A 27,947-nucleotide genomic window follows, 5' to 3' on the forward strand; every position below is an offset into this window, starting at 1 on the left:
TGTAATAGCAGCAAGTTCGGCGTGTGCGAGATAGGAATCGAATGAGCAAGATAGGGCGTCCCTACGTGGATAAAGACATCAACTACATCAACATCACTTCTGAGACACTTCACTAGTGTTTCCCGACCTTTATTGAGCCAAGGCGTCCATTTGAACGCTGAAAAATCTCGCGGTTGTGCCTGGTTGAATATTTGACCAAAGCAGTGCAGAAAAGAAGAAACAGAAAGATTTCCTCCAAGGAAACTGCACTGCACATTGTGCACAACACAGTGGTCATTGTCCGAGATGACACTTTTCACGATGATGGGGATTTGCTTTTGGTATTTGTCTTGAAGCAACTCATGAACCAGCTACCTTTCGACTGTCTTGGGCTCTTTTCTTTGTCTCCGGCCTCGTGCCGAAATTGTAGGTTACTCGCGCGACTTGTTCGTGACAATCGCTCCTGTCCCTCATTGTCCTTTCCATCCTCCATCCCACGGGGGCGCACAAACTCGCTGTCTTTTTTCTCCTCTGTTCTTCTGCGGTCATGATCTGTTGATTGGTTGCATTGTCCATCACTGGTTTGGATCTCCTCCATGCTCATGGTGGCAGTTCTGAGGGAGTCAAGTGAGTTGGAGGCCAATTGAGAGCAAGTTTTCTGTCTCTCCAAGTCCTTCTTTGCCTTTGTCAATGCAATCTGTTCCCTAAACATCTGGCGGATATTGGAAGACCTGCGTTGTTGAAGCTTAAAATCCAACTCTCTTTGCCGTTGTTTCATCTGTTGTTGAAAATACTGGTCTTTGGACCAGTTCTTAAACGACTGTGTGTAGGCAGTTGTGAGCAAGCCATGTGTCTTGCTCATTGGAGTCGCTCCAATTTCTTTCCAAACAAAAGGTGTCTCCTCCCGAGGTCCATCGTAAAGTCCTGCTGCTGCTGCGGTTTCCTCCTCGTCCAGCTCTTGAGGTTCAGCAGTCGGTTCCTCCTCTCCCCAGGTTGCATCGCTGCAGGTTCCTTCCTCGGGTTCTGCACTTTCATCCTCCTCTGGAGGAACATAAGTCGCGTTGTCCTCCGTATGTCCTGCATCCAAGTCAAGCTCATCGCTTGTGTTGGTTAGATCTTGCTCCTTAAGTCCTGCATAAAACTCAAGCACATCGCTTGCGTTGGTTCGATCTTGCTCCATAAGTCCGGCATCCAAGTCAAGCTCATCGGTTGTGTTGCTTGTAACTTGCTCCGTTTGTCCTGCGTCCAAGTCAAGCTCATCCGTTGTGTTGCTTGGAACTTGCTCCATGCACAAGTGAATCTCGTTTCGGATCTGCGCTTTAACAGTGTGCAGTGCATGAGCCATAAAAAGTCAACGTAATCAATAGTAACGTCTCACGTCAACATTTATCATGTCCTCCTGCGTTAGATGACGTCATAAAAAGGAAAACGCGTCCGCTACCGCGCGCCTTGAAATTCGACAAACAGGGAGGTTGACGAAGGTGCAGCACAAGTTTTAGGGCTCTTCTGTTCACGCACATATTGTTTTTGTTTGCAGAGTGCGTTCTAATATCTGTGTTTAATGTAAATTTTGGTTGAACATTAATTTGTCCAGAAAGTGACCACAAGAGGGCGTCATTGGCTCACTTTTCCCCTTGCTCGCTTCTCGTTTGAGGAATAAAATCAGTGTGTGGTTTTTCTTTCCCTGGAGCTCTGACGTTTGGGTTCTTGGTCACCTCTCTGACTAAGGTCCTTCTACTTCGTTAGCTCAGTTTCAGTAGGTGGCCAGCTCTCCTGCTGGTTCAAAAACCCTTATTTACAGATGGAGCTCATGGAACCTTCAAAGCAGATTTTTTGTCATTATTATTGGTCAGATTTGATGCTTTGAGACAATCCTGTCAATCATTATTTCAAAAATTCCCAAAGAAAACTTTGCATTGTTTCTGTGGAGTGTTGTGCGTAAAAATTTGAGGGGGGGGGGGGGGGGGGAATGCATTTATTCCATTTTGAAATCAAATGGTAACATAACAAAATGTGGAAAAAGTGATGTACTGTAGGTGTGGCGGCTCTTTACAAAGTTGGTGTTTTCAGAAGTCTGTCTGTCTGTCTGGCACAGATGTGGGTCGGCGTACTTTCAGGTGTTTGCGAGGAAATGCGCTGTCTGAACGAGAAGACCCTCCCAGCGGCCCGGCCCGCCTGTGAGGTCATTTCCAATAAAGAACGAATCTGCCAATTATGACAAAGTTAGCCAGCCTCTCTCAGCCTATAAAAGCAGCACAAGTCCAAAGTTAAGCAAGATTTACACAGAGCCTGAAACTTGGTAGGTATTTTTGGGAGCAATTTCAGTCATTCACACTCCAACAAAAAAGTCCATGTGCTCACTTTCAGGTAGAAAGGAGAATGTCTTGGACTCCTCTATGTTGCCTTCTTCTGCTGGCTTGTGCCTGGTCTCCAATTGCCAGCCAAAGTGAGTATGCCACTTTTCTTATGACTTTTAGCTGCACGCCGTGGCTAAAGAAATCCTGATTGATGTGTTTGTTGTACTCTTGTATGTTTACTATGGTGGCAATTATTTACCAATGCGCTGTTCCCGTAAACAGACAGTTGCAAGGGAAGATGTGGCAACGAGTACTACCGAGGTTACCTGTGCCAATGTGACTACAGCTGCATAGCCTACGGCGAATGCTGTCTTGACTATGAATCTCAGTGCACCACAAGTGAGTCAATGCTCCAATTCCCCTTTTACACTCAATCTTGGTTGGTAGGTCCTACTTTGATCACAACCAGGGCTGGCACTATCAAATATTGTCAGAATCCATTGAGTAATGGGGTATCATTTCGTTTTGTGTCGATTTGGGACGTCTAAAGTAAAAAAAAATGATATACTGATTCAATTAATAATTGATTAGCAGTCAATTTATCGATTCATTTGGACAGTTCTACTTTATAATCAGAAAAATAAATTTCAATATTCATTCCAAAATCTAATTTGTTTTATTGTTACTTGTTTATTTATATTTTACACTAAGGACAAGAAGGATCATCCTACTGTATTTCATGATTAAAATGGCAAAATAATGTCTTTTGGTCATTTTGGAGTTGTGTCATGTTGCATTTATATTTGCCGCAGAAAACTCCTGTAGAGGTCGATGTGGGGAATCATTCAAGAGAGGCCAAGTGTGTAGCTGTGACTCTGATTGTGTTCAATTCAAGCAGTGTTGTCCAGATTACAAGCTCCACTGTGATGCAGAAGGCAAGCTTGCTTTGTCCAGCACATTCAGCATGATCAGCGTAGACTTTGTCATACAATCAATGTCTTGGAGAGCAATTCACTTGCATGAACAACACTATTAAGAAATAGAACAGGCACAATAGTTGGAGAAATAGTAGTCCTGCATGTCGACGAGCATGTAGCATGCAATGCATGCAGGAATCGACACATTTGGTTGATGGATTGTTTTGTTTGAACAATTGCCACAGAAGAAAACAAGGGAGAATCCAATGCATCAGCACCAGGGACCACTAATTCATGTGATAATGTAGATGATAAAACCCCCAAAGGTATATTTAGCTTGACAAAAGGATGGCTTGATTTGAACAACATATCTTTGGAAATACATATGTATATGGTGATCAAGCTAATGTTTTTTTTTTTTCATATTCCAACAGAGGAAACCTCAAATGAGGCAGAACAGACACTTTCGGCACTCGGTGAGGAAAACTATGAAGGTAATTCTTTGAAATTTGAATCGCATGATCTGCGGCACTAATAATTCCAGCAAAGTTGTCCAGTCCAAAATATTCCGATTTGAAAAAGATCCAGACTTGATTATCAAAGGGTGTTCCTCAGCAATTGTGGTTGTGTTGCTGTGGTTTGGTCACCTTGCAGAACGGGCCAAGAAGCACAAGCTTGAGTAGCCAACAGCAACACAAGAAAGCCGTGCTGTCATAGTGTGGGTGGCAGGCAAATGGGCACCACTGACCACAATACTGACCAGGAACCAATCAGGGATGTTTTGCAGTATATTCATTCCTATTTTCCTCTGACAGATAATAATGACGTTCCGCTGGTGAGTCCAATGTCCTTTCCAAAAGATGATGCCAGTGACGGTGAGCTAAATGACCTTTTTCAATTCTTTCACAAATTTGACATTGAAGTGTTTTCACACCACTGTAACGTCGTGACTATAGGAATGTACACCGAGACTATTCCCAGTGATGACGAGTCCTACACCCCAGATCCAGACCAAAGCTGGTATGGCTCATCAGCTGGGCCACCGGATGTGTTCTCCACTCAAGCCACCACTCCGCGGCCGAGCACAGAGACAGTTCAATTGGCGACAACACCTTCAGAAGATGAGGTCAAGCCAACCGTGGCGGTTGATGGAGTCACCTCCACTGAGAGTGCAGGTGAGTAAAGATTCCGCTAGGATGGGCTGGAACTAGACATCGAGTTTGAGCGGTGGTAGACAAAGTCAACCATCAGTCCTTTACATGTCCGAAGTTCCTGTACCAATGTACAGATGAGCTATTTGGATTCATCTGCTGTTCCTGCACTTCCAGATAGCGATGCTACCGCTTTACCAGGAACAACAACTCCACAAGCCACCACTGCAACTGAGCAAGTTTCCAAGGCCAGTCCAACTTCAACAACTCAACCGGAACCTTCCCCGACTGCCGACACCACACGTCAGGAGACAGCATCCGGGGCACAGACGGATGCTCCGACTGATGAAGAAAAAACTGAGGGCACACCCTCATTTTCCACTGCAGGGCCTAACGTAGCTACGACTTCAGAACCCTCAAAAGAGCCGTCCACAACCCCACAAGATTCTTCCCCATCTTCAATAACGCCACAAGATCCCTCAGACTCATCCACGCCTACAGTATCACCAGATCCGTCTTCCACGCCTGCACTTCCAACAGGACCAACACAAGAGTCATCCATGTCTTCAGTACCACCAGATCCGTCACAAGGGTCTTCCACGCCTGCAGTAACATCAGGACCCACGCAAGAGCCATCCACACCTTCAGTATCACCAGATCCGTCTTCTACGCCTGCACTGGCAACAGGACCAACACAAGAGTCATCCATGTCTTCAGTAGCACCAGATCCGTCACAAGGGTTTTCCACGCCTGCAGTAACATCAGGACCCACACAAGAGCCATCCACACCTTCAGTATCACCAAATCCGTCACAAGAGTCAGCCACAACTTCAGCGCCCCTCGATTCCTCCACAAACCCAGAAAGCTCAGAGGCCCCGGATTTGACGACGACTCTTCTACCATCGATCCCGACCACTTCAGTTGTCACAACAGGCCATCCTTCTTCTTCACCAGATCCTCAGAATTCCTCCGCTAGTGTTTCTCCGGTTGGATCGGACCTCGACATCACGACTGTTGGTCCCTCACCCGCAGATGCATCGCAGGGTGATTCGGCCGATGAGGTTACACCAGCAAAACCTTCCATCACTCCAGTAACAGAAACCCAGAAACCCACCAGTACTAAATTATCTGAATCCAAGCTTAATGATCAGGATTTGACAACTCCCTCCACTCCACTGATGACTCCAGCCCCAGCAGCTAAATCCCCTCTCAAACCTAAGCCAGTGGAGGTCGTGCTAACTGGGGATAGCTCCAGAAACTTCCAAGCAGGTAAATACTTGCTTTGAACACCAAAACAATCTTCTAAGAAAATACAGCAAATCGAAAGAAAGTCTGGAAATAGTATTGAATTTCCCATTTTCAAATTGATGTTCAAGGTTTTTCTATTGCCAAGTGTTGAGTGCGTTTGTGTTTTCCTATATTATGAAAGTTAACAGTTCAAACAATTGCGCCCCCGCCCCCCCCCCAAAAAAATCAGTTCATTGCCAGAACCGCCCACCTTCAGATTAAGTTGCGGTTACATTTATTTTTATTCCCCCCACAGCGATGTTTTTCTTAAAGATGTTTTTAATTCCAGATGACAGCAATGACACAAACTTGTGCAGCGGGCGTCCTGCCAGTGGAGTCACCACACTAAGGAACGGCACAATTGCGGTTTTCAGAGGTCGGTGCCAGGAATCATTGGAGTGAGAAAAACATCAAATAAAGGACAGATGTTAAATCGCTGTGGTTCTGACATTGAGACACTCATAAACTTGAATGATCTATCTTCATGTACAATTTGATTTGACAGTCACATGATGCTCGTATTAGTTAACATATATATATATTTTTTCTTCTGCAGCCACTAATAATAGGTGTAATTGTTCCTGTCCACAGGTCACTACTTTTGGCTTTTGGACAAAAACAGGGCGCCGGGTCCAGCCCGTGGCATCACAGAAGCGTGGGGTGTCCCATCCCCCATTGACACCGTGTTCACCCGTTGCAATTGTCAGGGGAAAACATACATCTTCAAGGTTTGTGCCACTTCATCTTGAGGAAAAATCTGGAATCATCATGTTTGATGTGCTTTTCAGGGAACCCAGTACTGGAGGTTTGCCAACAATAATTTGGACCCGGGATATCCAAAGGTTGTTGAGACGGGCTTTGATGGACTGAACGGTCACATCACAGCTGCTCTGTCTGTGCCTCAGTATCGCAGAAGGAGAGAATCTGTCTATTTCTTCAAGAGAGGTGAGCAAATTCAATTATAAGATACATTTATGGATGAACTCATGACAACTGTCTGTTATTTTCTCCAGGTGGAACGGTGCAGAAATATTCCTATCAACTTGGCACGAGTACATCATGTAACAGGAAACCCCATTTTGCTATTTACACAGTCCGTAACCGAGTGGCGCGCCAAGCAGGTAGGAATAACACAACTTGATAAAAGTTGTTGCGGCGTGGCAGGGAGGGAGTGGATTTCAGACGGTTAAATGTCACATTAGGTGAACTCACGCAGAACACTTTTGAGTTTCAACACAGCACTCTGGAAAATGAGTCATGCTTTGACCGAGAAGGACAACCTGATCCGATCCTCTGAGATTTAACACACGGGAAAGAGTGAAATGTTAACGAGTTGTTTTTGACAAAGGCCGTTTGTTTCCAGCTTCACTTTTGGGAGCCACCATCAACATCCGAACAGCCTGGCGAGGATTCCCCACAACCATCACTTCGGCTGTTTCTGTCCCAAGTTACAGGGAACCAGAGGGCTACAAATATTATGTCTTCTCTAGAAGTATGTAACACCTAACCTAAATATCACGTTTTAAACTATTCAAGAGTGTAGAAAATGGCCCATGTGTTTGGGTGTGCCAGACACAGTGGAAGTATTTATAAAAAAAAAAAAAGAAAAAAAAAAAAATAGTTTATTGCACTTCTGACCGCAGTCAAAGTTCCATTACAGTGCAAGTAGAGCTTAAAAGACTACTATGATGTTGTAAGTTTTATATTTTATTTTAACAGCTGTATTATGTCACAGGAATTTGGCAAATATTTGAAAGAACCCAAAACAAGTTGTTTCCTTTGTGTCTTGCAGATAAATCGTACAATATTCGGCTGGACGGTGAGCGGCCCGTTGTCACTTCCCCGAGAGAAAATCCATCAGCTCAGAACAATTTCATTAATTGTCCCAAAACGGCCTGATGACGACAGATCACTTCAAAAAGCCTTTGTGTTGGACTGCTTTCAAACTTTTAATAACATGGTTCAGAAAACACAAACGACTGTGATCAAAAGTGAATTTGGATGTAAGCGATAACAAAAGCAAAATGCTTTAGAACAAGTGAAGGAGATCAAGAAGACTGACTTGATTTCACCTGGCAATGCGTCTGCCGTGGACTCCTCGAGAAGGAAACGCTTGACCTGTTGGAATCCACAGTGCGGCTTTAAACATTACACACAGTGACATAAGAAACTGTAGCTCAAATCTACAACTAAAAACAGACAAACGCATGCAAACAAATACTCATACGGTAGAATCATTCTGTAACTCTCCAACTGTATATTTAATATGAAATAAAGAATGTCATGTTGGAAGCATGCTAACTTTTCTTACAAGCTCCATTTACAAGTGCATCTCAATATAGAGCAAGGAATGAAACATTTCACAAGAGTCATTTTTCTACATTTGAATGATGATAAATATATTAGATTTGGCATGTCTATTTGTCTGAAACGTTACCTCCTCTCTTGGCGCGCCCACCTCGGCTCCCTGGCCAACGTTGTAGCTGTCTGCTGGGCGCAGCCCTGGTCGGAGCGCTGCTTGTATCTGCATCCAAAAAGGACCCTTTTGAGTTAAATGTCCTGAGAATTCCCGGCCGGTGCTGATGTTAGATCACCCAATGCACCTGCAGAGCTGGACGAAGGCTCCTGGCTGGTGGACGGCAGGCTGGCTGTGTCGGAAGGCTGACTGGGTTCCACCAAATCATCCTGGGATACCACAGCGTCCACCGAACTCTCGGCACTGGGCCTGGAACTTATGTCAAATACAGATTAACATTTTGTGGAAGACATTTTTGAACTAAAATCAAGACCTATACTAGAAAGCCGGTTCCTGCAGAGACCCAAGCGTTTAAAACAATGGCCGCCACGAAAAACCATCACAGCCGCTTGCTTTCGAACGCAGATAACAATTGCGATGACAGCAGCGACTTACTTATCGGGGTCGGACTCGAGGAAGACGCCGTCTCGTTCCTCGCTCGTACTGGCGGTGCCTGGCGCAAGTATGCCGGGAGTGGACGTGCTCACCGTGGGAACCGACTGAGAGGCGTGCTCTGCTGCATCTGACGGAACGGCGTCAGAGAAGACTACGGGTTGGAGAAAGGTCAGTCGGTGAAAATGCAGTGATTCTTTGCACGTGTGCTCCTTGTTGGGCGTCCAACTAAGTGATACCTGGGGCTGACACTTGAAGCTGTGCGGTGGGCACGCTATACCCGTCAGACTCCTCCTCGTGAGACGTGAGGAACATGGGGCTGTCAAACATCCCAAGACCTAAAGAGCACATGAAATATTTGTGGATTAAAAGTGGGTTCATAGAAATAACTGGGCAGAGGGTGGGGGTGTACCTCCTTGGGCCGCAAGCTGGCCGAGATCCGAGCTGGTCTGCGGCACTTCGTCCGATTGGCCAAAACGGAAGGTCCTTGCAGCCATTTGGGGAGAGCTGCTGAATAACACACCAGAGTTTCAGGGAACATTTATTGGCAGAAGCACGGCAAGACCAACGTTTATAGAACCCGCAGACGTTTGTTGATAATAAAAAGTGATGACTTCATTGTGAACTTAAAAGAAGAAAAACTAAAGCAGTCTGCCACCCATGCTCGACCCAACACGACAAACAAGTAAAAAATAGACACGTCGTGTAATTTACGCAAGATGTAGTAGTTCAACAACAAATACACAAAGCTATTGCTGAATTATTGTGTGATGTATTAACCAGCAAGAAACGATTCTCGGGTGAGACTTACTGGACAGTCTGGTCAAAACTGTCGGAGCGGTGCGGCACCACCAGGGTGGGAGCGCTCGGTACCATCCTGTCCTCTTCGTCAATGAGATGCTGCTACAAAAAGGAGCGGCTAATGAGTATCACCTTATGCGCCGAGTGTGCACATGAATCAAGTTTTGCCAAGACGTGACTTACAGCACTGCTAGGGACCGCAGAGAGCTGAGGGACCCTGCCCGCCGACTGGCGACGAGCAGGGATGCGCTGGGACATCTAATAGAATCACAAAGGCAGATTTGGAGAAAAGCTGCTTCTTTAGGGGTGATAAATTGAATGCAATCTGCTCTATTGTGCAGACAAAAACCCGAGTTTCATATTCATCAAGATATGAAATGATTATGTTCTACGTACCTGAGTGGGGGGAAGTGGATGTGTTGGTCTCCTCGGCGATTGGGGCATACGTATACCGGAGCTTGTGATGGGTTGTTCGGTAGAGAAGGCCTCCATTGTGGTGGCCTCGACTAAAACATTTGGAAAGGAGAGTGGAGTGACAAAATTGTCTTTCATATTACAATATTCTGGTTTAGAGTGACCATCAGTATATTCCAATATTCCTTTTTAAGAAGGAGCACTGTCGAGAGGACAATTTTAGCCACCCTCTGCTTCAGACAGACAACAACATTACAACTCTTCAAGTCACGGTGAAGCATTCGATAAGTAATTAGATGACTGGACAGGTTGTGAGAACATTGGGCGAGACCAAGGTGGAGCTACACGTGCGCATTAATAAGATTTCCTGGATCTTACAGCTTGCCGTCTGGGAATCTGCTGGCCTCTGGGTGGAGTCGGACGCCCCCAAACTCTCCTCTGTTTCAGTCCCTGGGTCGGTTACGTCAGCTCCCTGAGAAGAGAGGAAAAAAAAAAAAAAGTATTGTAAGAAGGAAAAACACATGAGCACACAAAGGTTCGAACAATGTCAGAACTCATCAGGCTACTTTCACTCCAGCCGATTACACGTGACAACAAACTGGTGCTGTGCAGACACTGACTCATCGTGAACGCTGGACGTGCAACTAAGAGCCGTGTCAAGTGCAACTCATGACACAGACGTACATTCGCTAGGGATTACAGTGGAAATTTGGAGTTGTTGTGCTGGAAACCTGCGTGGGAAGGGTTAACATGGACTGGAAATGACAAGTGTGTGGGTGCGTGTTCAAATCAATAATGTCACGGCGGGTACATGACATGAGAGTTGCGCTAATCAAACCTCTGTGTCATCTCCTTCGTAGGCTTCATTGCCTTCTCCGCTCTCCTCGTTACTCTCCTCTCCGTCTTCTCCGATCCCCCCGTCTTCTTCCTCCTCTTCTTCCTCCACCTCTTCCTCGTCGTCATCTTCCTCCTCATCGCCCTCTTCGTAGTCCTACAGAAGATAAACAATAGGCTCGTGGAAATTCTTGCACCTTTATCAGACGGATATTTCTTCCTTTACCTGCTCATCCTCCTCTTCATCCCCTTCTTCAGGGTTTTCCTCACTCTCTGTATCGGTTACGATGACAATGACTTCGAGCTGCTGCTCGGGAGTTTCACTCTGTGCAAGAGCAACTTCTTGGTGCATGGTGGTAGACTGAGAGGCTGCACTCTCATCGTCTTCATCCAGAGCCGCAAGCTCTTCGGTCTACAAGGTCAAACAACCAATGCTGTTTACAACATAAGAAGGACAAGTGACCAATACCCGACATTGTTATGACCAAAGCAAAGCCTCCGCCTTGGTAAATAAATGGACTGATTCCTTACTTTTTTTGTGTTGTATGTTAGCATACCTGACTGGCTTCTACACCTTCTTGACTGTCTGTCGGTACCACTCCCTCAGCTTCAGCGCTGTCATCGGCCATCATTTCCTCCTGAGACCCACACGACACCAGTGTCTTTTATACAATTCCAAATAAAGCTATGCGAGCTGTGCAAGCTCCTTACCTCGGGACCCACTCTCTGGATAATGCGCAGCTTCTTGGGTACAGGAGCCCTGGAGGTGTCCTCCTGAGGGGCATCAGTATCTGTGACAACAGTGCTGCTACTTTCATCTTCTTCACGGGGCCTTTTGGACAACGAGGAGGAAGAAGAAGATCCTGGAGTGGCTGAAACTAAACATGAGGCGTGGATTTGATTTGGACAAAACTGAGTGAGGTTGAACATTGGTCGAGTTAACCTACTCTACTTTGAACCATTTGTACAGTACGTTTCCATTCAAAAACGGATTGAATTTCTTCTCACCAGTTCCGAAGACAGCAGAGGTGGAGGATGTTGAAGGCCATTCCACCTGCGAGCTCTGCGTTGCCTCAATGATCACAGGCGGCGGCTCCTGACTGACTGGCTCGGCATGGGTGACGCTTTGCTGTTGCGTCGGCTGGACAAAAGCTGTGGCTTGTGTCTGGGTTTGTTGCACAGTCAGCATGGGGCTGGCCAAGGTGGTCTGGATGTTGGGGCTCGCTGAGCGCACAGAACCACTGGCACTCCCGTACACAGTCACGTGCTCCACCGGTGGACCCTCTGAGGTCTGCATGGCTGCAAGGAAGTGAAGACATGATGTCAAATTTATTAAATGAATATCACAATTGATGTTCCTTTAAGACCTCAGGTTACCGGATGCCATTGGAGTCGCTCCAAACAGTATTTTAGAATGTAGTATGTCCACGGCATTATTTAGACTCACCTTCCTGAGTCTCGACTTGCGTTGTGGGCATGACCGTAGCGGTGGGGGTTGGAGTGGGCACCGTGGCTGGGGTGATCATGGGCCTGATGCTTGCCCTTGGAGTGGGTTTGTTCCCGGGGTTGACAGCTTGCTTGCTAGCCGTGGCCACTACAGGTGTTGGCTTTATGTTGGCAGTTGGTGGGTCAGAGGCACTGGCACTAAGGGCAATGGCGGGCAACACGGTTAGTTCACACCTGGAAGACATCTGTTGGACACTAGATAAAGGTTTCCTTAAAGTGAGTACATCATACCTGCCCCTGTCTGCAGCTGGTGTAGACTTAAGACTGATCTGTCGCTGTTCTGTGCTCCTCTGCTGCTCCTGAGGCTAGAACCATAAACAGAAAGAAATTAGATTTTGTTTTCTACAGAACAAAGGAAAAACTTGGCGCCGAGACTCACTTTGCTCGGACCTGCCTCAGAAGACTCATCTTTTTGGTCTTGTCTCTCTTGCTGACCTCGCAGTTCTCTCAGTTCTCTCTCTTGTCGGTTAAAGCGTCCCTCGTACTGAGATTTGATAGCGCTTACGCGCACCTCTAACTCGTCACTTTGCTGCTTCTGCTCCTCAAATCGCTGCTTTAGCTCCTCATTTTCTTTCTGCAGCTCATCTTTAGCGCCTGGACATATAACATGCATACTTAAGATTCAACTGAACAACATAATAAAAGTCCAACTTGAGACTGATTGACATATTTTCTATGCTTGAATGATTCATCCCTACCAATTGAAAACATTCTTAGTATTGGACTTAAGCACACATGTAAAATAATCCTATTTCTTTCCAGCATTTGGACCAAAATGAAAAGCCATAATGGGAATTGCCCTCTTACTCAAGAGCTGGTTGATCCTTTGCTTGGCAAAAACAATAGCCTTCCTGGTCTTTTCCACTTTGTCTGCCATTTGCTGTTTCAGTGTCTCCTCTTTGTCCTGCAGCTCTTGCCTTAGCCTGCCCAGCTCTGTCTGAAGCCTGGAAGATTGTTCCTGAGCATTGTGTACCTCCATTTCATGCTCTGCAACCACCTTTCATATAAAGAGTTTTCGGTCAAATCGTACCATTTCAGCCACTAGAAATGTATGGCCGTGGGCTGTTTGACAATATTAAAGACCATATTTGATGGCTCACCTTGTTCATGTTCTCCAGCTGTCCCTCCAAGTCTTTAATCTTGGTTTCAGCTTGGCTCAGAGAATCTTTAAGTACCTGCAATTCCTGAACAGAGGCTTGACGTGCCTCTTCTTCTTTGGATGGGCCTGCAGCTTCAGCTGTAATCTAGAAGTACAGTACGAGTTTATTCATGATATACACTATAAGATAGTAGAAACAATGTTTGGTGCTCTTACCTTCTCATGTTCTACCTTGAGCTCATCATACTGAATCTTGTAGCGGCGTCCAAGCTTTTTGACCTGAGTAATCATCTTCACCTTCTCCTGGATTTCAAGACTTTTGGCAGCAACCTCTTCTTTCAGCAAATTTCTCTCATCAGTTATCTTGCTCAAATTATCAAGCAAGTTTTGTATTTGGCTTTGCTGGGATGTGGTGAGATTGTTGGACCTAAAGACACATATTCATAGAACAGAATCAATTGCTGTTAAAGGTCATGATTAACATTCAATATGCAGTATTTTTCCTTGGGGTGGAAAAAAGAAAATCTGAGAATAAGCAAATCCACAGGTGCCCAATGCGAGTATGTGTACAGCTTGACTACTGAACTTTAGATTCACATCCACAAAACAACAACAAAAAATATAATTCCAATTTCTCACTTGATAACCTCTGCTTTGATTCTGTTGTTCTCTTCAGTGAGCTGCTGAATACGTTTAAGGTGTACTTCCTTCTCTGAATGTAGACGCTTGTATTCATCTGGATCGGAATCTTTCTGTTGACTCACCAGATGCTAAAAGAAATAAATGCATAAAGCAGTGCACTTTCAATACACAGGTAACACGATTGAGGTGCAATAGCAAAAGATTACAATTCAGCATTTGGGTTGGAAATTAAGGGCTGCAGAATCCGTAGCTCCCCAGCTGCCCCCTGGAGGCCGAAATCGTCTCTAGGTTGCGAAAAGAAAAAGCTGCACCGGCTCCTCTTTCAACTAACCTGTGTCCGAGCCTTCCAGCGCTTGATTTCTTCGTCGAGTATTTTTTTCTCCATTTGTAGCATCCCGCTTTTCTCACTCAGCTCATTGTTTGCCTGTTTCAGTGGCAAAACATCCGACTCCAGTTTTTGCACCTGGAAAATAAATGAGATGAGACGTCTACGGGAATAGACACACTCCCAGACAAAACACAACTTACCTTGTCTTGGGTCTGCTGTAGTTCTTTCTCCAATTTGTCCTTCTCCTCTCGCAGCATCTTGTTTGTCTCCATCAGAATGCTCATGGTTTCAGTCTTTTTCATCAGCTCATCATGCTGGGCCAGGGTCTTTGCTGTCACCTGATACAGAAGAGCAAGCTTGGTTCAAAGTAGTAATAGATGTTTTTTATTCAATGAAGTCAAAGTGCATGTCTATGAGCAGGGTGGAAGAGAGTGGATTCCTCCAGCCTCCAAACCTACCTGCATTCTCTCACGAGCAGCACTCAAGCTGTCATGAACCTCTTTTAGTTCTTGTTCCAGGTGTTCAACCCTCAGGCGGTAACGCAAAGTCTCCCCTTGAGCTAACTCAAAACGAGACTCTGCAATCTCCTTTTCACGACGCACAAACCTATAACACACAATGGTAAAAAAAATATATATATATTTTGATCTGAATTTGACCAGTCGGATGCAAACTTTAATATGCATCATTAATATGCTACCTTAGAATCTCAAGGACTTGTTCTTGAGATTTGCCTTCCTCAGTCAGAGAGATGTTCAGTGGACTCTCACTTGAAGCATGCTGCAAATTCTCTGCCATTTTGCTACTCATGGCCTGAATCTGTTCATGCAAGAGAGTGTTCTGCCTCTGCAACTCTTCAAAGCGGCTTTCTATCTTGGACATCTCCTCCTGAGACGACAGAAAAAAAAGCTGGTCTGACCGGCATGCACAGTAGATAATAATCCAGGATTTTATTTCCATTTCAGAACCAACCTTGAGGATCTTTTCCTGCTCCGCCCAGGATATCTTGGACTCCATGAGCTCGGTGCTGATTCTTTGAGAACTCTCTTCGAGCTGATGTCTGAGCTCAATTGCTTGCAGGGCCTGAGCCTTGGCATCCTGCATAGCCTTCACATCCGCAGCATGCAACATCATCTCCTGCTCATACTTGTCTTGTGCTTCGGCTGCCAGTTTTGCCTAAAAAAAAAAAATGGATAGAAAACAAAATTCAGATAATAGCAAAATACCCACTATGCTATGTGGAGGGGAGGAGGCTATTTACCTGCTCTTGGCAGTCTTGTAAAGACTGCAGTTGCTGGGATTCAGCAGTTGACAAACGCTCTAGTGCCATGTGGTGTTCTGCCTGGGCACTGATCAGATCCCTTTTAAGCCCATCCATCTAAGAAGATTTGGAAGATTTTTTATTTATTTATCTATCCATTTCCAGCGTTAAGAAAAGTCTAAAAAGAAAATGGACTACCTGCTCGTTCAGGGAGGTCATTGCCTTCCTATTCTGTTCTTCTATATTCTGTTTCTCTTTCTCAGCCTCCAGAAGCTTCTCCTCAAGAACGTGGTGCTGCTCCTCAGCCTCCTTTACACGAGTTTCAATAGAGCCACAAGCCTGCTCTGTTACCTGCACAGTAGAAATATGGAAAATCAAAAGTCTGCCCTTATATATAAAAAAGTTAACATGGCGGTTTGATTTCCTCGGCAATGTCCGTCACCTGTTTCTCTTTTTCCAGGGATTCCTCCAGACTCAGAGCCATGGCTCGGTATTGCTCCATGCTGGAAGTGGCTGCTTTAAGGCTCTCTGTCAACTGCTCTACCCGTGTTTCTGCCTGCAGCAAGCGACCCTGAAGATCCTCTCGCTCTTGATTTGGAACTGAGAGAAGGTCCAATTTAAGAATGAATGACTTGATGTACTCAAAGATGGTCAAGTGAATATTTGGCTCAAAAATGGGACAGATGAACATGATTCCAACCTCGAGTTTTGGGCGTGGAGGGGGAGCCCAGGATGTGACGTTGTTCGCCGCCACCTTGCTCCACCCTGAGGGAGCGGAGTTCCATCTCGGCAGCATTTAGCATCCCTTTAGTCTTCTGGTGTAAAGCCACTTGCGTTTCCAGTTGCCGCTTTGCTTCCATGACTTGGATCTTAGCAGAGGAAGGAGAATGATTAGACGGCTACGTATTGTTGCTTTCAATTCAGTGTTTCACAATTGCGCAAGTTGATGTAAACAAAAATGTGAGGTGGCCAACAACAGGCAAAAAAGCTTAACTCTGTTTGCTACCTCTTGGTTTCTGCTGAGCAAATAGCGCTGTTCCACTTCATGCTCCAACCTCTTCTGTAGCTGAGAGATCTCTCGCTCTTGCTTCTCTATCTGGCTGTTAAACCGCTGACGCGTGTCAGCATCTGAACGCTCCAGTGTAGCCTAGAAAAGAAAATACTGGGATAGTTTTGCGTGCACGGCAGTGAGGGAGAAATTCCAGGTAATGGCATTTACCTGAATAGCCTGAAGGTTGGTCAACAAAAGGTTCTGACTCTGTTGTTGGCTCAAGATCATATCCTTCTCTTGATTCAACCGAGACTCAACCAGTTTCAACATGTCTCTCTCTTTACGCAGACCCTCAGAGAGACCCTAAAAAGGACAATGACTAAAGTTAAATGACTTCACAAGCAGCATTTTATTTGATGAAATAATACCTCTGCCATTGCAAGTTTTTCCTGTGCAGCTCGCAGATCCTCATTTAATGTGTTGATGGTTTGCTCATGCTTCTGTGTGGCAGAGGCCATTTTCTGTTCCTTCTCTCTGAGGGAAGCGATCTCTTTCCTGTAGCCCTCGACATTGTCCTGCAACATCTCATACCTGCCATTGTGGAAAGAAAGCCATGAATTAAAAATGCAAAGATCTAAAAACCTTGATACAATTTGGTTCATGCCAAACATTCAAGACCATTCATTTTGTCCTTAGTTCTAGTTATTCAACAAATAGTCCTGCTTTACAATATAGAACAGACCTCTTGGAGGCAAATTCCAACTGCGTTGCTGTCTTGGCATTCTGTGAGCGAAGATCTGAAAGCTGCTCCAGGAGTTTGTCATTCTGCTCGGTCAGTGCCTTCTCACTCTCCAGTTGTTCCTTTTTATTGGAGGAAAACACCTCCTGCAACTACATATGAACAAATAAACGTTTGAAAATCCATCAGAAATTCAGTATTTTGGTCAGAGGTATAGGTCGGCACAACAATCAATACATTTTGACGCAAATAGTGCGACATTTAAATCGATTTTATTCAAACCGAACAGTAAGGTTCTTAACGGTCGCCCCTATCTGTATGCATTAAGAATAAAGCAATGCTGACATACCTGTCGCAAGGCTGCCTTGGCCTCCAATGCTTCGGCAGTATCAGTTGCCATGGAGACGAGTGCAGTGGGAGCCCCCGTGGTGGGTGTGGCCGCAGGTGAACGGCGTGGGGTGGATGTGAGGATGAGTTCCTCAGGTGATGTACCTTAAAGAGAAATTGGAGCTTTGTAGGAAGATTACATTAGATTGAACTATTATTTAGTGTGGAAAAACATTCTATTCAATTTCTAACATTTTTTTCCATTGTCAGTAGTACCATGCTGAGGGAAGGTCACTCCCGTTGCCTGAGCCAACAGCACTCGATACATGTCTCTTTGCCTCATGATGGACTCTGTCATTTTGACATGCTGGCTACGTTGCTCCCTCAGAGACTCCACCTCAGCCAGAGTGGTCTCCAAACTCTGCTCCACTTCACTGCGCCTGTGATAGTCAAATTGTTCACATCACGCACATTACATTGTTGTTAAAAAGAAAAAAAGACAGGGGTCATTTTAGGGAAAGAAACCGCAAAGGTGTGTCTTAAAATAAATGATAAGAACAAACCTGGAGCCAGAGGCTTCCAACTCTTCTTGCTCTTGGGCTTCACTGAGATCCCTGAGGGCCACCAGAAGACGCTGATTCTGCTTCTGTAGCTCTTCCACGCTCCGGAAGGTCACCAAGTGTTGACTAATGACTTCTGAGGTACTGCTGACATCCGCAGAGCTCAACTCCTCCTCAATTAACACGGGGTTTCCTCTGGCCTCCTCCAGCTCAATAAGAAGGACACGTACCTAAAAAATGATTTGGAAAACATAATGGATCAAAATGACAGCTAATTTTCTTCATTTTAAAATAGCTACATAAAGCTTAAAAAAGAGAAGAACTTACCTGCTGAGCCATGTCTGCAAGCTGCAGTTCAAACCTTTTATTGTCTCTTTCCATAACTGAGGAACGCTTGTTGGCTTCATCAGCTTCATTTTGCAGGCGGTGCACCTCCTGAAACGCAAGTGAATGAACAACAATTGAAAGCTACTGACATTAAATGAAAAAGGCAAAATGATCTCTACTATTGAAGAATTAGGATGTAAAGTAAAATCGGCCAGAAAAAATTGTCACCGAGAGCACTGGAACGTGCGCACGCCTGCCTGCCTGGCTGCCTGCTTACCTTCACAGCCTGTTCCAGCTTGGCTGATAGACTGGCGACTGATTTCTGCATGCGCTCATGTTCATCCCTTTGCCGCTTCAGAATGGGAGCCTTTGCTTCCACTTCTTGCACTATGTCATCGAGATATTTGTTGACCCGCTTGTTCTCCAGGCGCTCCAACTGCAGCTGCTCCTGGCTTTCTACATAGGCAGTGTACAACTACAAAAAAATCAAAATAAATAAACACCAATAAATTACAAAACAGTAACAAAAGTCAGAATAACCCACAGTGAGCAGAGCATATTCAAATGTAAATTCCCAAAAACTTTATGAATCCTATGAGGGCTAATCATTCTAATTTGAGAGTTGAAATTTGACACACCTCAGTGAGCTTCATTCCAGGTTTAATTTTTGCCACAGCAGCGGCTGTCGGAGACACCGTTGTTATTTGCGCCTCAGTAAGCACAGATGTGCCAAGTGGACCTGGAAACATAAAATACAAATGAAAAAGGTCTGTTTTTGTTAGGCCGTTAATGGTCAGTCAAATGTAAAATGCTTTACTAACAAAAACAAAAACCTTTACACACCTAGCATCTTGGGGAAAAACTGAAGCCAATTACCTCTTAGTTTAGAGTTAGAAAGGAGCTCATTGGCATTGTCCAGTTCCTTTTCAAGCACTTGGATCTTCTCCTTTAGCTCAGCAACATTTTTTTCCGAAGCAGCATTGGCCACTTGCAAATTCTCCTCAAGAGCTTTGTTGGCTGTAAAAAAAGGAGAAAACAGAGCGGCAAAATGGAGCATCTCCTTCCTTGGACAAATGTGACACTTTTTAGCTGTAGCCTCATACCTTCCCCAGCCTCTTGTAGCAGTGTATGCAACTCATTCACAGCACGACCCAGTTCTTCACCTTTGGCCTCAGAATCAGCTGCTGCTCCCTGCAGCGGGAATAACACATTAGCGTCCCGTTGTACAAATCAAGTGCTAAAAGTTGGAGTACAACATACCTTGTATAAATTAGAGAGCTTAATGTTGGCATTCAGCTCATTTCGGAACTTTTCCTCTATAGTGGTCTGCTGCTCCTTGGCCTTAATAAAAAATAATAATAATAAAAAAAAAATAACAACCACATTATTCTAACTATCAGTCCCAATTGACCCCATTATTTGGCCAGTCCTGCAACTTATACATATTAAAACATCAAGTGGGTTGCACATACTTCTTTCAGTTTGTGGATTAAGTCCTCATTCTGTTTTTGGTGGTTTTCATTCAATGCTTTAAGAGTGGACACTTGTTCCTGGACTCTGTTTAACTACAAAATAGACAGACAATAAACTCATTAGATCCATGTCGTTCTCAAAGTTATTATAAACAAAGGAAAGAAACATGCCTCGTCCGTTTTATTCTCCAGAGTGCATTTCAGTTCCAGGATTTCTTTACCCTTCTGTCGAGATATGCTCAAAAGTTCTTCACTCTTGGACTTCAACTCTGCATTCAGCCAAGATGTTTGTTCATGCAGCAGCTCTTTTTCTTGTTCCAGACGCTTCTCTCTGTACTGAATGGCAAACAAAAGGTAGTTAGGTCACTGTTTGTGCACCAAATGACATCATTTATGTAAAGTGATGCCCCCAGCCAAGTGTGTGAAATCTATTTGTGGCTTAAAATATGAAGCAAATACATTATGACTTACTTTAATGTTGACTTCGGCTGCTTCCAGTTCATCTAATCTCAGCTGCTGGGACATTTTAGTGGTATTGCCCTCCACCAACCTATCATTCAGTTGCCTTAACTCACCTAGACAGAGAACAAACAGAATAAACACTTGACAAAAAAATATATACAAGAGGAACAATTGCAGTAGACATAGATTGGACAGGTTACATCCTATCTATGCAAAAATAAAGATAAATGTACCATTTAAATGCTCCACCTCTAAGCTTCTTCTCTCAAGTGTCCGCACAAGTTCAAGCTTTTGCGTCTCCAGTTCTTCCTTGGCTTTTGAAAGCATAGTCTATAATGTAAGAGAATAAATGTGATTGATCAAGCTGTTGGTGGTGTAGTCACAACATATATCGCTACAATGTCAGAGACTGAACTAAGGCAATTTGAATGACTTGCTTCGCTTTAGTGAGTAAACATCAAACCATGTGAAAATGGAAACACATTACCTGTTCTGAAATGGACTTTTCTTGCGCATTTTCATATTGCTGGTTCTTCTCACGGGCACTTTTGAGTTCATTCTCTATATAATAGGGCAAAATTACATAGTTAGCATGAATGCTCAAGGGCCATGATTAATTGAGATCACAAAGTTCACTGTTACCGATTCTCTCCAACTCCTCTTTAAGTTTACTGTGCTCTTGTGTCTGTCTCAGAAAATCTTGCTGACATTGAGCAAGCTGTTGCACCTTGTCAAATGAATGTTGCTCTGGGAGAGAAGAGGGAATCACAAGCACAGTGATAGTTTACGTTGAGCTAGGTACGTAATAATAAGTACGCTAATCATAGCATTGCTTACCGATTTATCTAAAACGGGCATGTAATACAGCGACTGATGAACTATGACAGTTGCAAAATATATTGCAGTGTAAATAACAGCAAGAGCGAGCTATATGTGAAATTAAAGCAGAATTGTAATAAACTGTTTACGAATGGTGAGCGAAGCCGAACATTTTAGCACCACTAGCTAGCAAAATAACGGTACATATCTTACCACTGTCAACTCGGAATTGCTCCCGTTGGGCTTTGAGAGTGTCGATTTCATAGTACTGATCAGATATAATCTTCTCAAGTTTGTTAAGTGTTCCTTTTGACAACTTAGACAGCTCAGACGCATCTAAGTCTTGCAGCACGAGTGCCGCCATTTTTCTGAGAGACGCATGCGTAGAAGTGGCATTTGTGCTCGTCAACAAATAGCCAGCCGGTGCATTGTGGGAACATTTTTAATTGAACTCAGGGCAAAACAAGCGAATGACACATTTGTGGGAATAATGGAATTAAATCACACTCAGATTTTTTTTTTTTACGTGGTCGTTAAATTTGGCCTTCTGTGTGGGTTTGGTGATTTCATTTCGTATCACCAGCAGATGGCGCTCACAGAGAATAAATCTGTACTTTTATTCCCGAGCAAGTTATCGCTGCATGTCCCATATTTTTAACTATTAAAGATGCTGCAATTTGCTGAAAATAAAGATGTCCTAGAAATTTGACTCCCCACCGAGGAGAGTGTTGTTAACAACTTTCCAAATTTAAACAATAAAAGTTGTCAAATACAGAAAACCGCCTCAAAATTGTGAAGCCCTTATCTTCGCTCTCAAATTCTGTGGGCGTGTCCACTGAATGCGTAAAACATCATCCATTGATAAAAGGATTCCAGAAACATTTTTATGCATACTTATCCCTACATTTAACAACGTGACGAGTGGCCGCTATCTTTGGAGTAAAAATTGTGAAGTGAGCAGGTCAATTATTATTATATCTCAAATATAAGACAAATGGATTGTTTTCTCAGCAAAATACATCTACTCTACTTATTTGTTTCATCATCATTTTCTGTAAAAACTGTGAACGTGAGAGGAATGAAGGGAGAGGTTTGTTTCCAGGCAGCGGAATTATTTTCACCTCAGCTGTTACACCTGGTTACCGCGATATGCACCAAACATATTTTGTTGAAGCTGAGCACTACACACTTAATAAAGACCCAATTGAAGGTGTTGAAACGTGGTGACACAAGCTGCCACCCAAAGAGTGATTTATACTGACAGTGATTTTAATGGCCCCGTACAGGTGCACATTTCATATTTCAGACGCAGCAAAAATTTCCACAAACAAGATGAAGGAATAACATTAGCCCGGATCGCGTGACAAACACAGGTGAGGCCGGCCTAAAGGTGAATATGGGGGGTGTTGCAGCTTGAGTGCTACATGTTGTTTTGCAGGGACGTGCCTGGAGCAATTTTTTTGAAAAATCAGGCAACAGCTACGTATTTATTGTAAAGTACCTATCAGGAGATAGTCACATCAATAAGGCAATTACATTTTCATTCAGGATAAAAGCCAGTAAACACACATCACAGTTATGTAATATCCTTGACGCCCCTTGTCCATATTTGCTGAGAGTGAGTGACCAAGAATGGGCTATATAGCACATGACATCATCACGGTGAAATTTGTTTATGTGGGTGAACTGGAGCGTGCCGAATGGGCTACTACAAGTCCAAACACAAAAGGCAAAAACATCATACAATTAGTGAATCTGTATCATTCATTAGAAAAGTATTAGCAAGACAGATTTGGCGGTGGAGTCATGTGACCTTAGAGACAATCATTTAGGCAGGCCTTAATTGGACACTAGAATGAGTCACCCCGTGATATTTATTTCCAAGAATTAAAAAAGAAACAAACAAAACACTTTTCCTCTTGGTTCATTCTTGTTTAGTTCTTCCATTTCTGATATTGGTGGATTTGTTTTATTGCAGCGCACATCCGGTCTTGAAGTCAGAGACCAGTAGGCCGACATGTTCCGACAACTCCAGAAAGTCGTGATCTATAAATAACGGTGTAAAAAATATCAGGTGTTATCAGCTTGAGGCTATGCAAGCCGTGTCAGATGTGGTCACGTGAAAACACCGCTTCATGTTCATCGTCAGAAGAAGATTTATAACTGCGGCCAAATTCAAATGACTGCAAACTAATTAGCAATGGAGTGCTGTTTTGCAAGCAATGGGCGATATAGCACGGAACCTTCGGGCGTAAAACCACAAAAAGTAGACAATCAAATCAATTGATGCAGTTGATTAGGTTTTTTTCTGCTGAAAGGATAAAGCTGGCTTGGTAATTTGCTTTTTCAGCAAATGTGCAAGTGATGTGCTAATATGGCAGTGCTTCAATTAAATTACACAATACAATATTTAAAAAAAAATCAATATCTTCAAATCCTGATGTGCTAGGAATTGGACATGTGATTGGAGTAAACAAACCAAAACAGAAATTTCAGGTTGTTTTATTCTTTTAAATGATGGTAAAATTATAATAATGACAATATATACTGCACAGTTTGCACTAAATATTGTCGACACAAAATATTGTCAGCACAAAATATTTCCAATATAGTGACATTTTCTTCATCCAGATGTGGTTACAACCCAGACCCACACCCACATTTCTTTGGTAGGTTTTTTTTTCTTTTTCTAGAAACAGCCCTTTGGTTAACTATCAAAACAATTTGAAGGACCTGAGTATAAATTCAGGATTTATAAATCAATCCAGTCAAGTGCTAAAACACTTTCAAATGTCGCATGATACACTTGACCATTAGTAGGTCAAATATTTCAAACAAAAAAATGACCTCATTGGTTAAAGTTTCCTTAACATACATACGTAAAATGCTTTTGGCTTTTGTTTGGGTGATGCTGCTATTCTAATTTGAATCCAAATATGCAAATAGTGCTTATCAACTCTACATCCAACCACCCAAACAAGCTTTTTTTTTTGGTTCCTCAGCAGCTACAAATTACTCCACATCATGCTCCTCTTCATCATCCAGCACCGGCATCTCTTTCTCTGGCAGCAAACCGTAACTGTTGAGGAAGGTCTCCACATCTGTGGCAAAGAACTCCTCGTTTAAGTGCTGCATGCATGCCAAGAAGTTCCCGAGCAGTTCGCCTGCCTTGTAGACCAAAAGCGTAGGCAGCACCTCATCTGAGAACCTCTCAGCGGCACCTGAGGAAACGGCGTCAATCCTGCAAAACTTAACGGTGGGATATTCTGCGGCCAGACAGTCGAGGCAGTTGTTGAGCTCTTCGCAGCCTTTGATTCCGATCTTGTAGATGTGGACCACCACCACTGTGCTGTGATGTTCCTTCTCGATGACTTCCAGGAAGGCCTCCCCGCTGTCCAGGTCGTGGACTCCTTCAAACTTGGGACCAAAGCTGAGCTTGTCGTGCATCTCCTGCATGCAGCGCTTTCTGTATTTTTTAAGACAGCCCTCATCTTCTTCCTTGAGCAGTTCGTACTCTTGCACGCTCATCTGAAAATAACGACAAATGGGATTTTGCAAGATTTCCTGTTCTCTGCTATTTTGTCTTCAAAAGAGATGCTATGTACCTTGCGGTTAAGATTTGCCCTGGACTCCTCCTTTTTCCGATGAGGGGAAGACATTTGTCGGAGCAGTTCCCGTTTTGCGGGAGGCAGGTTCTCCTGCTCCATGCTCTCCAACTTGAACCTCCTCCAGTCATTGATAACACCCTTGGGACCTTTGGAAATAGCCATTCAGCTATTGTTTATATTAGCGAGCCATAGAAAATGACTGTGACAACATTTGAGCGAAGCTCACACCGAGCACACAATGTTTGAAAATCCAATATCATTTGTAAACATTGTTTTACTCACCCGTGTGGGTTGCCGTTTCTTCCAGGTCAATCTGGTCACACATATTTCTGTGTAAAGCAGAACTGGAATAAATAATGACCACGTTTTCAGATTACAGGATGGTGCTTAAAACAATCAGCTAAAAAAAAAGAAAAAAAAAAAAAAAGAAAAACATGAAGCTGACAGATGAACTCATTCACTGTGTTTTGTATGCAAGTTGCAATAGCGCTTGAATATACTCCAGATTTGCTTCGAGTTAGTTTGATTGTGCGTGATTCTGAGGATATTTAATTAAATTAATGCTGTCTAAGAGGATTAGGTGACCGTAGCGGGTCTCTTGGCGGCTTTGTGAGTTCTTACAGATACTGTTTTTCCAAAGAAGATTGCTACTGTGTGAAATATGAAACCTGGTTACAATATGTTGCAAAAGTATAACATTGGTGGATGTCACAGCAAAAGTATTTTCGCAATGAATGAAATTCTCTTCAATGAATTAAAATCTTTCAATGAGTTTGGTCTTCTTGCATCTCTAAAGATGGCCGATATCAGGTCTTTGTCACTGGGAGAGATTTGTCTTGATTAGGTCTAGCTGGAACACGTGCCCGAGTCTTGTATGAATGCGTCCTTGTTTCATTACTGGATGCCCATGTGTGTTTGAAAAAGACAGATCAGACAGACAGTCAGTTCTTTGAGGAAAGATGAACCCATGACACTGGAGCAAAATAACTTGCTCTTTGTTATCAGAGTTTTTGGAGATCAGCTTTCACAATTTAGAGCTTCTTCAAATTCTAAATTTGATAAGTCCATTTTACATTTAAAGTGGTTGAATAAGAGAGGAACATTAGTTTCATGTTAAAAGTCTATCTTGTTGACCACGTTCAATAATTATTGACGTAAGCGATACAGTAATACTCAAGTCAAATTCTGAAATGGTTTTCTTACCTTTCACGACAATATCTTGAAGTAACTTCACAGTGGTCTGCACTCGATTGACTTCACAGAATTGTCTGTCGCTGCTTGTTGTGAGTTCTGACCGGCCAATGAGCGCAGCTCGAATGAGGATTTCAAAAAAGACGCTATAGACCTAACGGAAATAGATCCTAAGAGGATTTCACTTCAGGAATTAGAAGCCTCTACTTGATGCAGGCCCAACTTTGAGATAGAGAGATAGAGGGAGAGAGAGAGAGAGAGAGAGAGAGAGAGAGAGAGAGAGAGAGAGAGAGAGAGAGAGAGAGAGAGAGAGAGAGAGAGAGAGAGAGAGAGAGAGAGAGAGAGAGAGACAGAGACAGAGACAGAGAGAGAGAGGGAGGGAGGGAGGAAGGGAGGGAGAGAGGGGGAGAGAGAGAGAGAGTTTCATTAATATTTTCTTTAATAGTTGATGTTTTCCTCCCTTGTAACCTTGAGAGAATTACACACCCTCAAAATGAACAAGATGATGAAAGAGCAAGCTAGCGTACACAATAGGTCTTCAAATTTTCAATAGATGATTTGTTTGTAATTCACTGAATTTCCAAAATTCACATGCAATAAACACATGATGACAAACTTATAAAACATAAAGCACCTCTAGCTAGGGATGTCTCATCACGCGCCTTCTCAAAACAAAAATGGCACTGTTGTCTCTGAGCTGTATCCAATGCGTTTGCCTCGCTCTCGTTCACACAATGAAAACAAAATATCAGAGCACCCTTCTTGTTATTATTACATTGTATATTGAGCTCCATAACGGCAACAAACGTTTTGTTAAATGACAGTGTTATTTAAAAATGAATAAAACTTTGTTGACAGAGGACCATTTGACATTTGATGGACATCATTGTGTTGTCAAAATGATCTGGATGGTCATTGCACACCACAAACAGCAGATTTATATACATGAAAAAAGTTCCACAATGGCATTTGTCTTGAAAAATGACTTTCAGTCAAATGATGAATCATCCAAAGTTTTCTGAATGAGCTTGTGGAATTGTCTGATTTGTGTGTCGTCTTTGTGCCCTTTTGCGTCCTGTAGTTATTGGCTTAAAGGATTAGCAGACTTTTTCAATTCAGCCACACAGTGCATGTCAGGTGGGGTTTTCATTATCTCATTCTCTTTCTAAGTACTGGAGATGCTTAAAATGGAAGAGAGTACAGCAGATTATTTAGCTGGGAATGTTCCAAGACCTGAAAATACTTCATAAGCCTTGCTGCAATAAAAAAAGAGATTTGCATCGATCGTTTTTTTTTTTTTTTTGGTCTTAATTCCACATATCAACATCTCTAATAATCATAAGACAATGGCTGGCTCACCTCCTTGATGACTCCATTGTATTATCCTGTTATGTAATGACACTGGAGGTCAGCACTTTACCTTTGTGCGTCAGAGCTCAGGGACTCTTTCTGAAAGACATTCAACCATCTATTTTTCTCAGCGTTGGTTGTATTTTTGATTTTTTATTCTCAATGATGAGTCGCAATTGTCAATGACAACAAAGTCCAAGTGCCCAAAATACAAATTCAGTACAACATTTACTTTTCCTCATATAATAGTAGTTTTGTGTTGGATAGTATTGTTGATGCTTTGTTATGGCCTAAATTATCATAGGTGGACTGGAATATATTTCTTTTCTGTCATTTTGTCAATGTATCCACACAGTCCACTGGGAGGAGCCACAGCAACACAATAACAAACTGCAGTCTATCAGAGGAGCCATGAAGGTTCAAAAGTGATGGGGGTCACCTTCAGGGGCCTCAGGAAATCTTATTTATTTATTTATTTATTTATTTATTTATTTATTTATTTATTTATTGAGTAAGAAGGATTTTAGCGTTTGGCCCCAGGCTAACACAAAAACCTCCATTTGTGTTTTATGTTTGTGTTTATCATGCTCAGTATTTTAAGTAGAACTAGTCTAAACTCCAAACCTTGAACTTCCTGCTAAGGGTTCACTCGATACTTCACTTCCCCTTCAGTCAGT

At 43.3% G+C, this 27,947-nt stretch overlaps 3 protein-coding genes across 11 annotated transcripts; 1 reads left to right on the forward strand and 2 right to left on the reverse strand.

The window, feature by feature from the left end:
* Positions 1-2,000: 2,000 nt before the first annotated feature.
* Positions 2,001-7,985, forward strand: prg4b (proteoglycan 4b). 4 transcript variants are annotated; one of them, XM_085927616.1, is made up of 15 exons: positions 2,001-2,278; positions 2,347-2,425; positions 2,559-2,675; positions 3,089-3,211; positions 3,439-3,519; positions 3,628-3,687; positions 4,009-4,068; positions 4,150-4,368; positions 4,522-5,613; positions 5,921-6,007; positions 6,223-6,359; positions 6,420-6,576; positions 6,645-6,752; positions 6,995-7,123; positions 7,424-7,985. In XM_085927616.1, exons 2-15 carry the CDS (start codon positions 2,359-2,361, stop codon positions 7,528-7,530), a joined length of 2,544 nt encoding a protein of 847 aa, XP_085783742.1. In that variant the 5' UTR covers positions 2,001-2,278; positions 2,347-2,358; the 3' UTR covers positions 7,531-7,985. The 4 variants fall into 4 exon arrangements, with proteins under 4 accessions (XP_085783742.1, XP_085783739.1, XP_085783740.1 ...); XM_085927613.1 differs by lacking the exon at positions 3,439-3,519 and having other exon boundaries at positions 2,003-2,278; positions 7,424-7,983; XM_085927614.1 differs by lacking the exon at positions 3,439-3,519 and having other exon boundaries at positions 2,003-2,278; positions 3,628-3,669; positions 7,424-7,983.
* On the reverse strand, positions 7,365-21,492 carry tprb (translocated promoter region b, nuclear basket protein). Of its 5 annotated transcripts, none has more exons than XM_085927612.1 (51): positions 21,335-21,492; positions 20,945-21,049; positions 20,790-20,863; positions 20,536-20,632; positions 20,312-20,415; positions 20,012-20,176; positions 19,841-19,933; positions 19,629-19,709; positions 19,472-19,559; positions 19,245-19,385; positions 19,007-19,107; positions 18,646-18,843; positions 18,369-18,476; positions 18,045-18,271; positions 17,758-17,921; positions 17,504-17,646; positions 17,158-17,306; positions 16,844-17,006; positions 16,644-16,778; positions 16,431-16,571; positions 16,125-16,293; positions 15,867-16,024; positions 15,623-15,775; positions 15,425-15,541; positions 15,136-15,339; positions 14,864-15,051; positions 14,622-14,769; positions 14,364-14,501; positions 14,167-14,298; positions 13,833-13,945; positions 13,410-13,620; positions 13,195-13,338; positions 12,902-13,091; positions 12,474-12,688; positions 12,326-12,399; positions 12,036-12,232; positions 11,597-11,887; positions 11,300-11,466; positions 11,146-11,226; positions 10,815-11,000; positions 10,593-10,745; positions 10,133-10,226; positions 9,737-9,846; positions 9,524-9,598; positions 9,351-9,442; positions 8,952-9,049; positions 8,779-8,877; positions 8,543-8,693; positions 8,235-8,362; positions 8,069-8,155; positions 7,365-7,749 (listed from the first exon to the last, which is right to left on the reverse strand). In XM_085927612.1, the coding sequence occupies exons 1-51, from the start codon at positions 21,483-21,485 to the stop codon at positions 7,700-7,702; spliced, it is 7,041 nt and encodes a 2,346-aa protein (XP_085783738.1). In that variant the 5' UTR covers positions 21,486-21,492; the 3' UTR covers positions 7,365-7,699. The 5 variants fall into 5 exon arrangements, with proteins under 5 accessions (XP_085783738.1, XP_085783737.1, XP_085783736.1 ...); XM_085927611.1 differs by having other exon boundaries at positions 8,952-9,046; positions 9,351-9,439; positions 13,833-13,963; XM_085927610.1 differs by having other exon boundaries at positions 9,351-9,439; positions 13,833-13,963.
* A 2,134-nt stretch (positions 21,493-23,626) lies between these two features.
* On the reverse strand, positions 23,627-26,128 carry pdcb (phosducin b). 2 transcript variants are annotated; one of them, XM_085927988.1, is made up of 4 exons: positions 25,933-26,128; positions 25,012-25,058; positions 24,727-24,875; positions 23,627-24,649 (listed from the first exon to the last, which is right to left on the reverse strand). In XM_085927988.1, the coding sequence occupies exons 2-4, from the start codon at positions 25,052-25,054 to the stop codon at positions 24,134-24,136; spliced, it is 708 nt and encodes a 235-aa protein (XP_085784114.1). In that variant the 5' UTR covers positions 25,055-25,058; positions 25,933-26,128; the 3' UTR covers positions 23,627-24,133. The 2 variants fall into 2 exon arrangements, with proteins under 2 accessions (XP_085784114.1, XP_085784115.1); XM_085927989.1 differs by having other exon boundaries at positions 25,012-25,073.
* Positions 26,129-27,947: the final 1,819 nt, after the last annotated feature.

This window comes from Syngnathus leptorhynchus, chromosome 13, assembly GCF_054491065.1.
Source record: "Syngnathus leptorhynchus isolate UIUO chromosome 13, UIUO_Slep, whole genome shotgun sequence".
Classification (NCBI taxonomy): domain Eukaryota; kingdom Metazoa; phylum Chordata; class Actinopteri; order Syngnathiformes; family Syngnathidae; genus Syngnathus; species Syngnathus leptorhynchus.

Bases quoted from the DNA above. Each gene is read 5' to 3' on its own strand.
- prg4b (XM_085927616.1), top strand. From the start codon at position 2,359: ATGTCTTGGACTCCTCTATGTTGCCTTCTTCTGCTGGCTTGTGCCTGG. The intron at 4,069-4,149 runs GTGAGCTAAATG...TCGTGACTATAG, and splicing joins AAAAGATGATGCCAGTGACG to GAATGTACACCGAGACTATT. The intron at 4,369-4,521 runs GTGAGTAAAGAT...CTGCACTTCCAG, and splicing joins CACCTCCACTGAGAGTGCAG to ATAGCGATGCTACCGCTTTA.
- tprb (XM_085927607.1), bottom strand. From the start codon at position 21,485: ATGGCGGCACTCGTGCTGCAAGACTTAGATGCGTCTGAGCTGTCTAAG. The intron at 18,844-19,006 runs GTGTGTCAAATT...ATTTTTTTGTAG, and splicing joins CTGGAATGAAGCTCACTGAG to TTGTACACTGCCTATGTAGA. The intron at 12,689-12,901 runs GTAAGAGGGCAA...TTATATGTCCAG, and splicing joins AAGGATCAACCAGCTCTTGA to GCGCTAAAGATGAGCTGCAG.
- pdcb (XM_085927988.1), bottom strand. From the start codon at position 25,054: ATGTGTGACCAGATTGACCTGGAAGAAACGGCAACCCACACGG. The intron at 24,876-25,011 runs GTGAGTAAAACA...CTATTTCCAAAG, and splicing joins AGAAACGGCAACCCACACGG to GTCCCAAGGGTGTTATCAAT. The intron at 24,650-24,726 runs GTACATAGCATC...CGTTATTTTCAG, and splicing joins GGGCAAATCTTAACCGCAAG to ATGAGCGTGCAAGAGTACGA.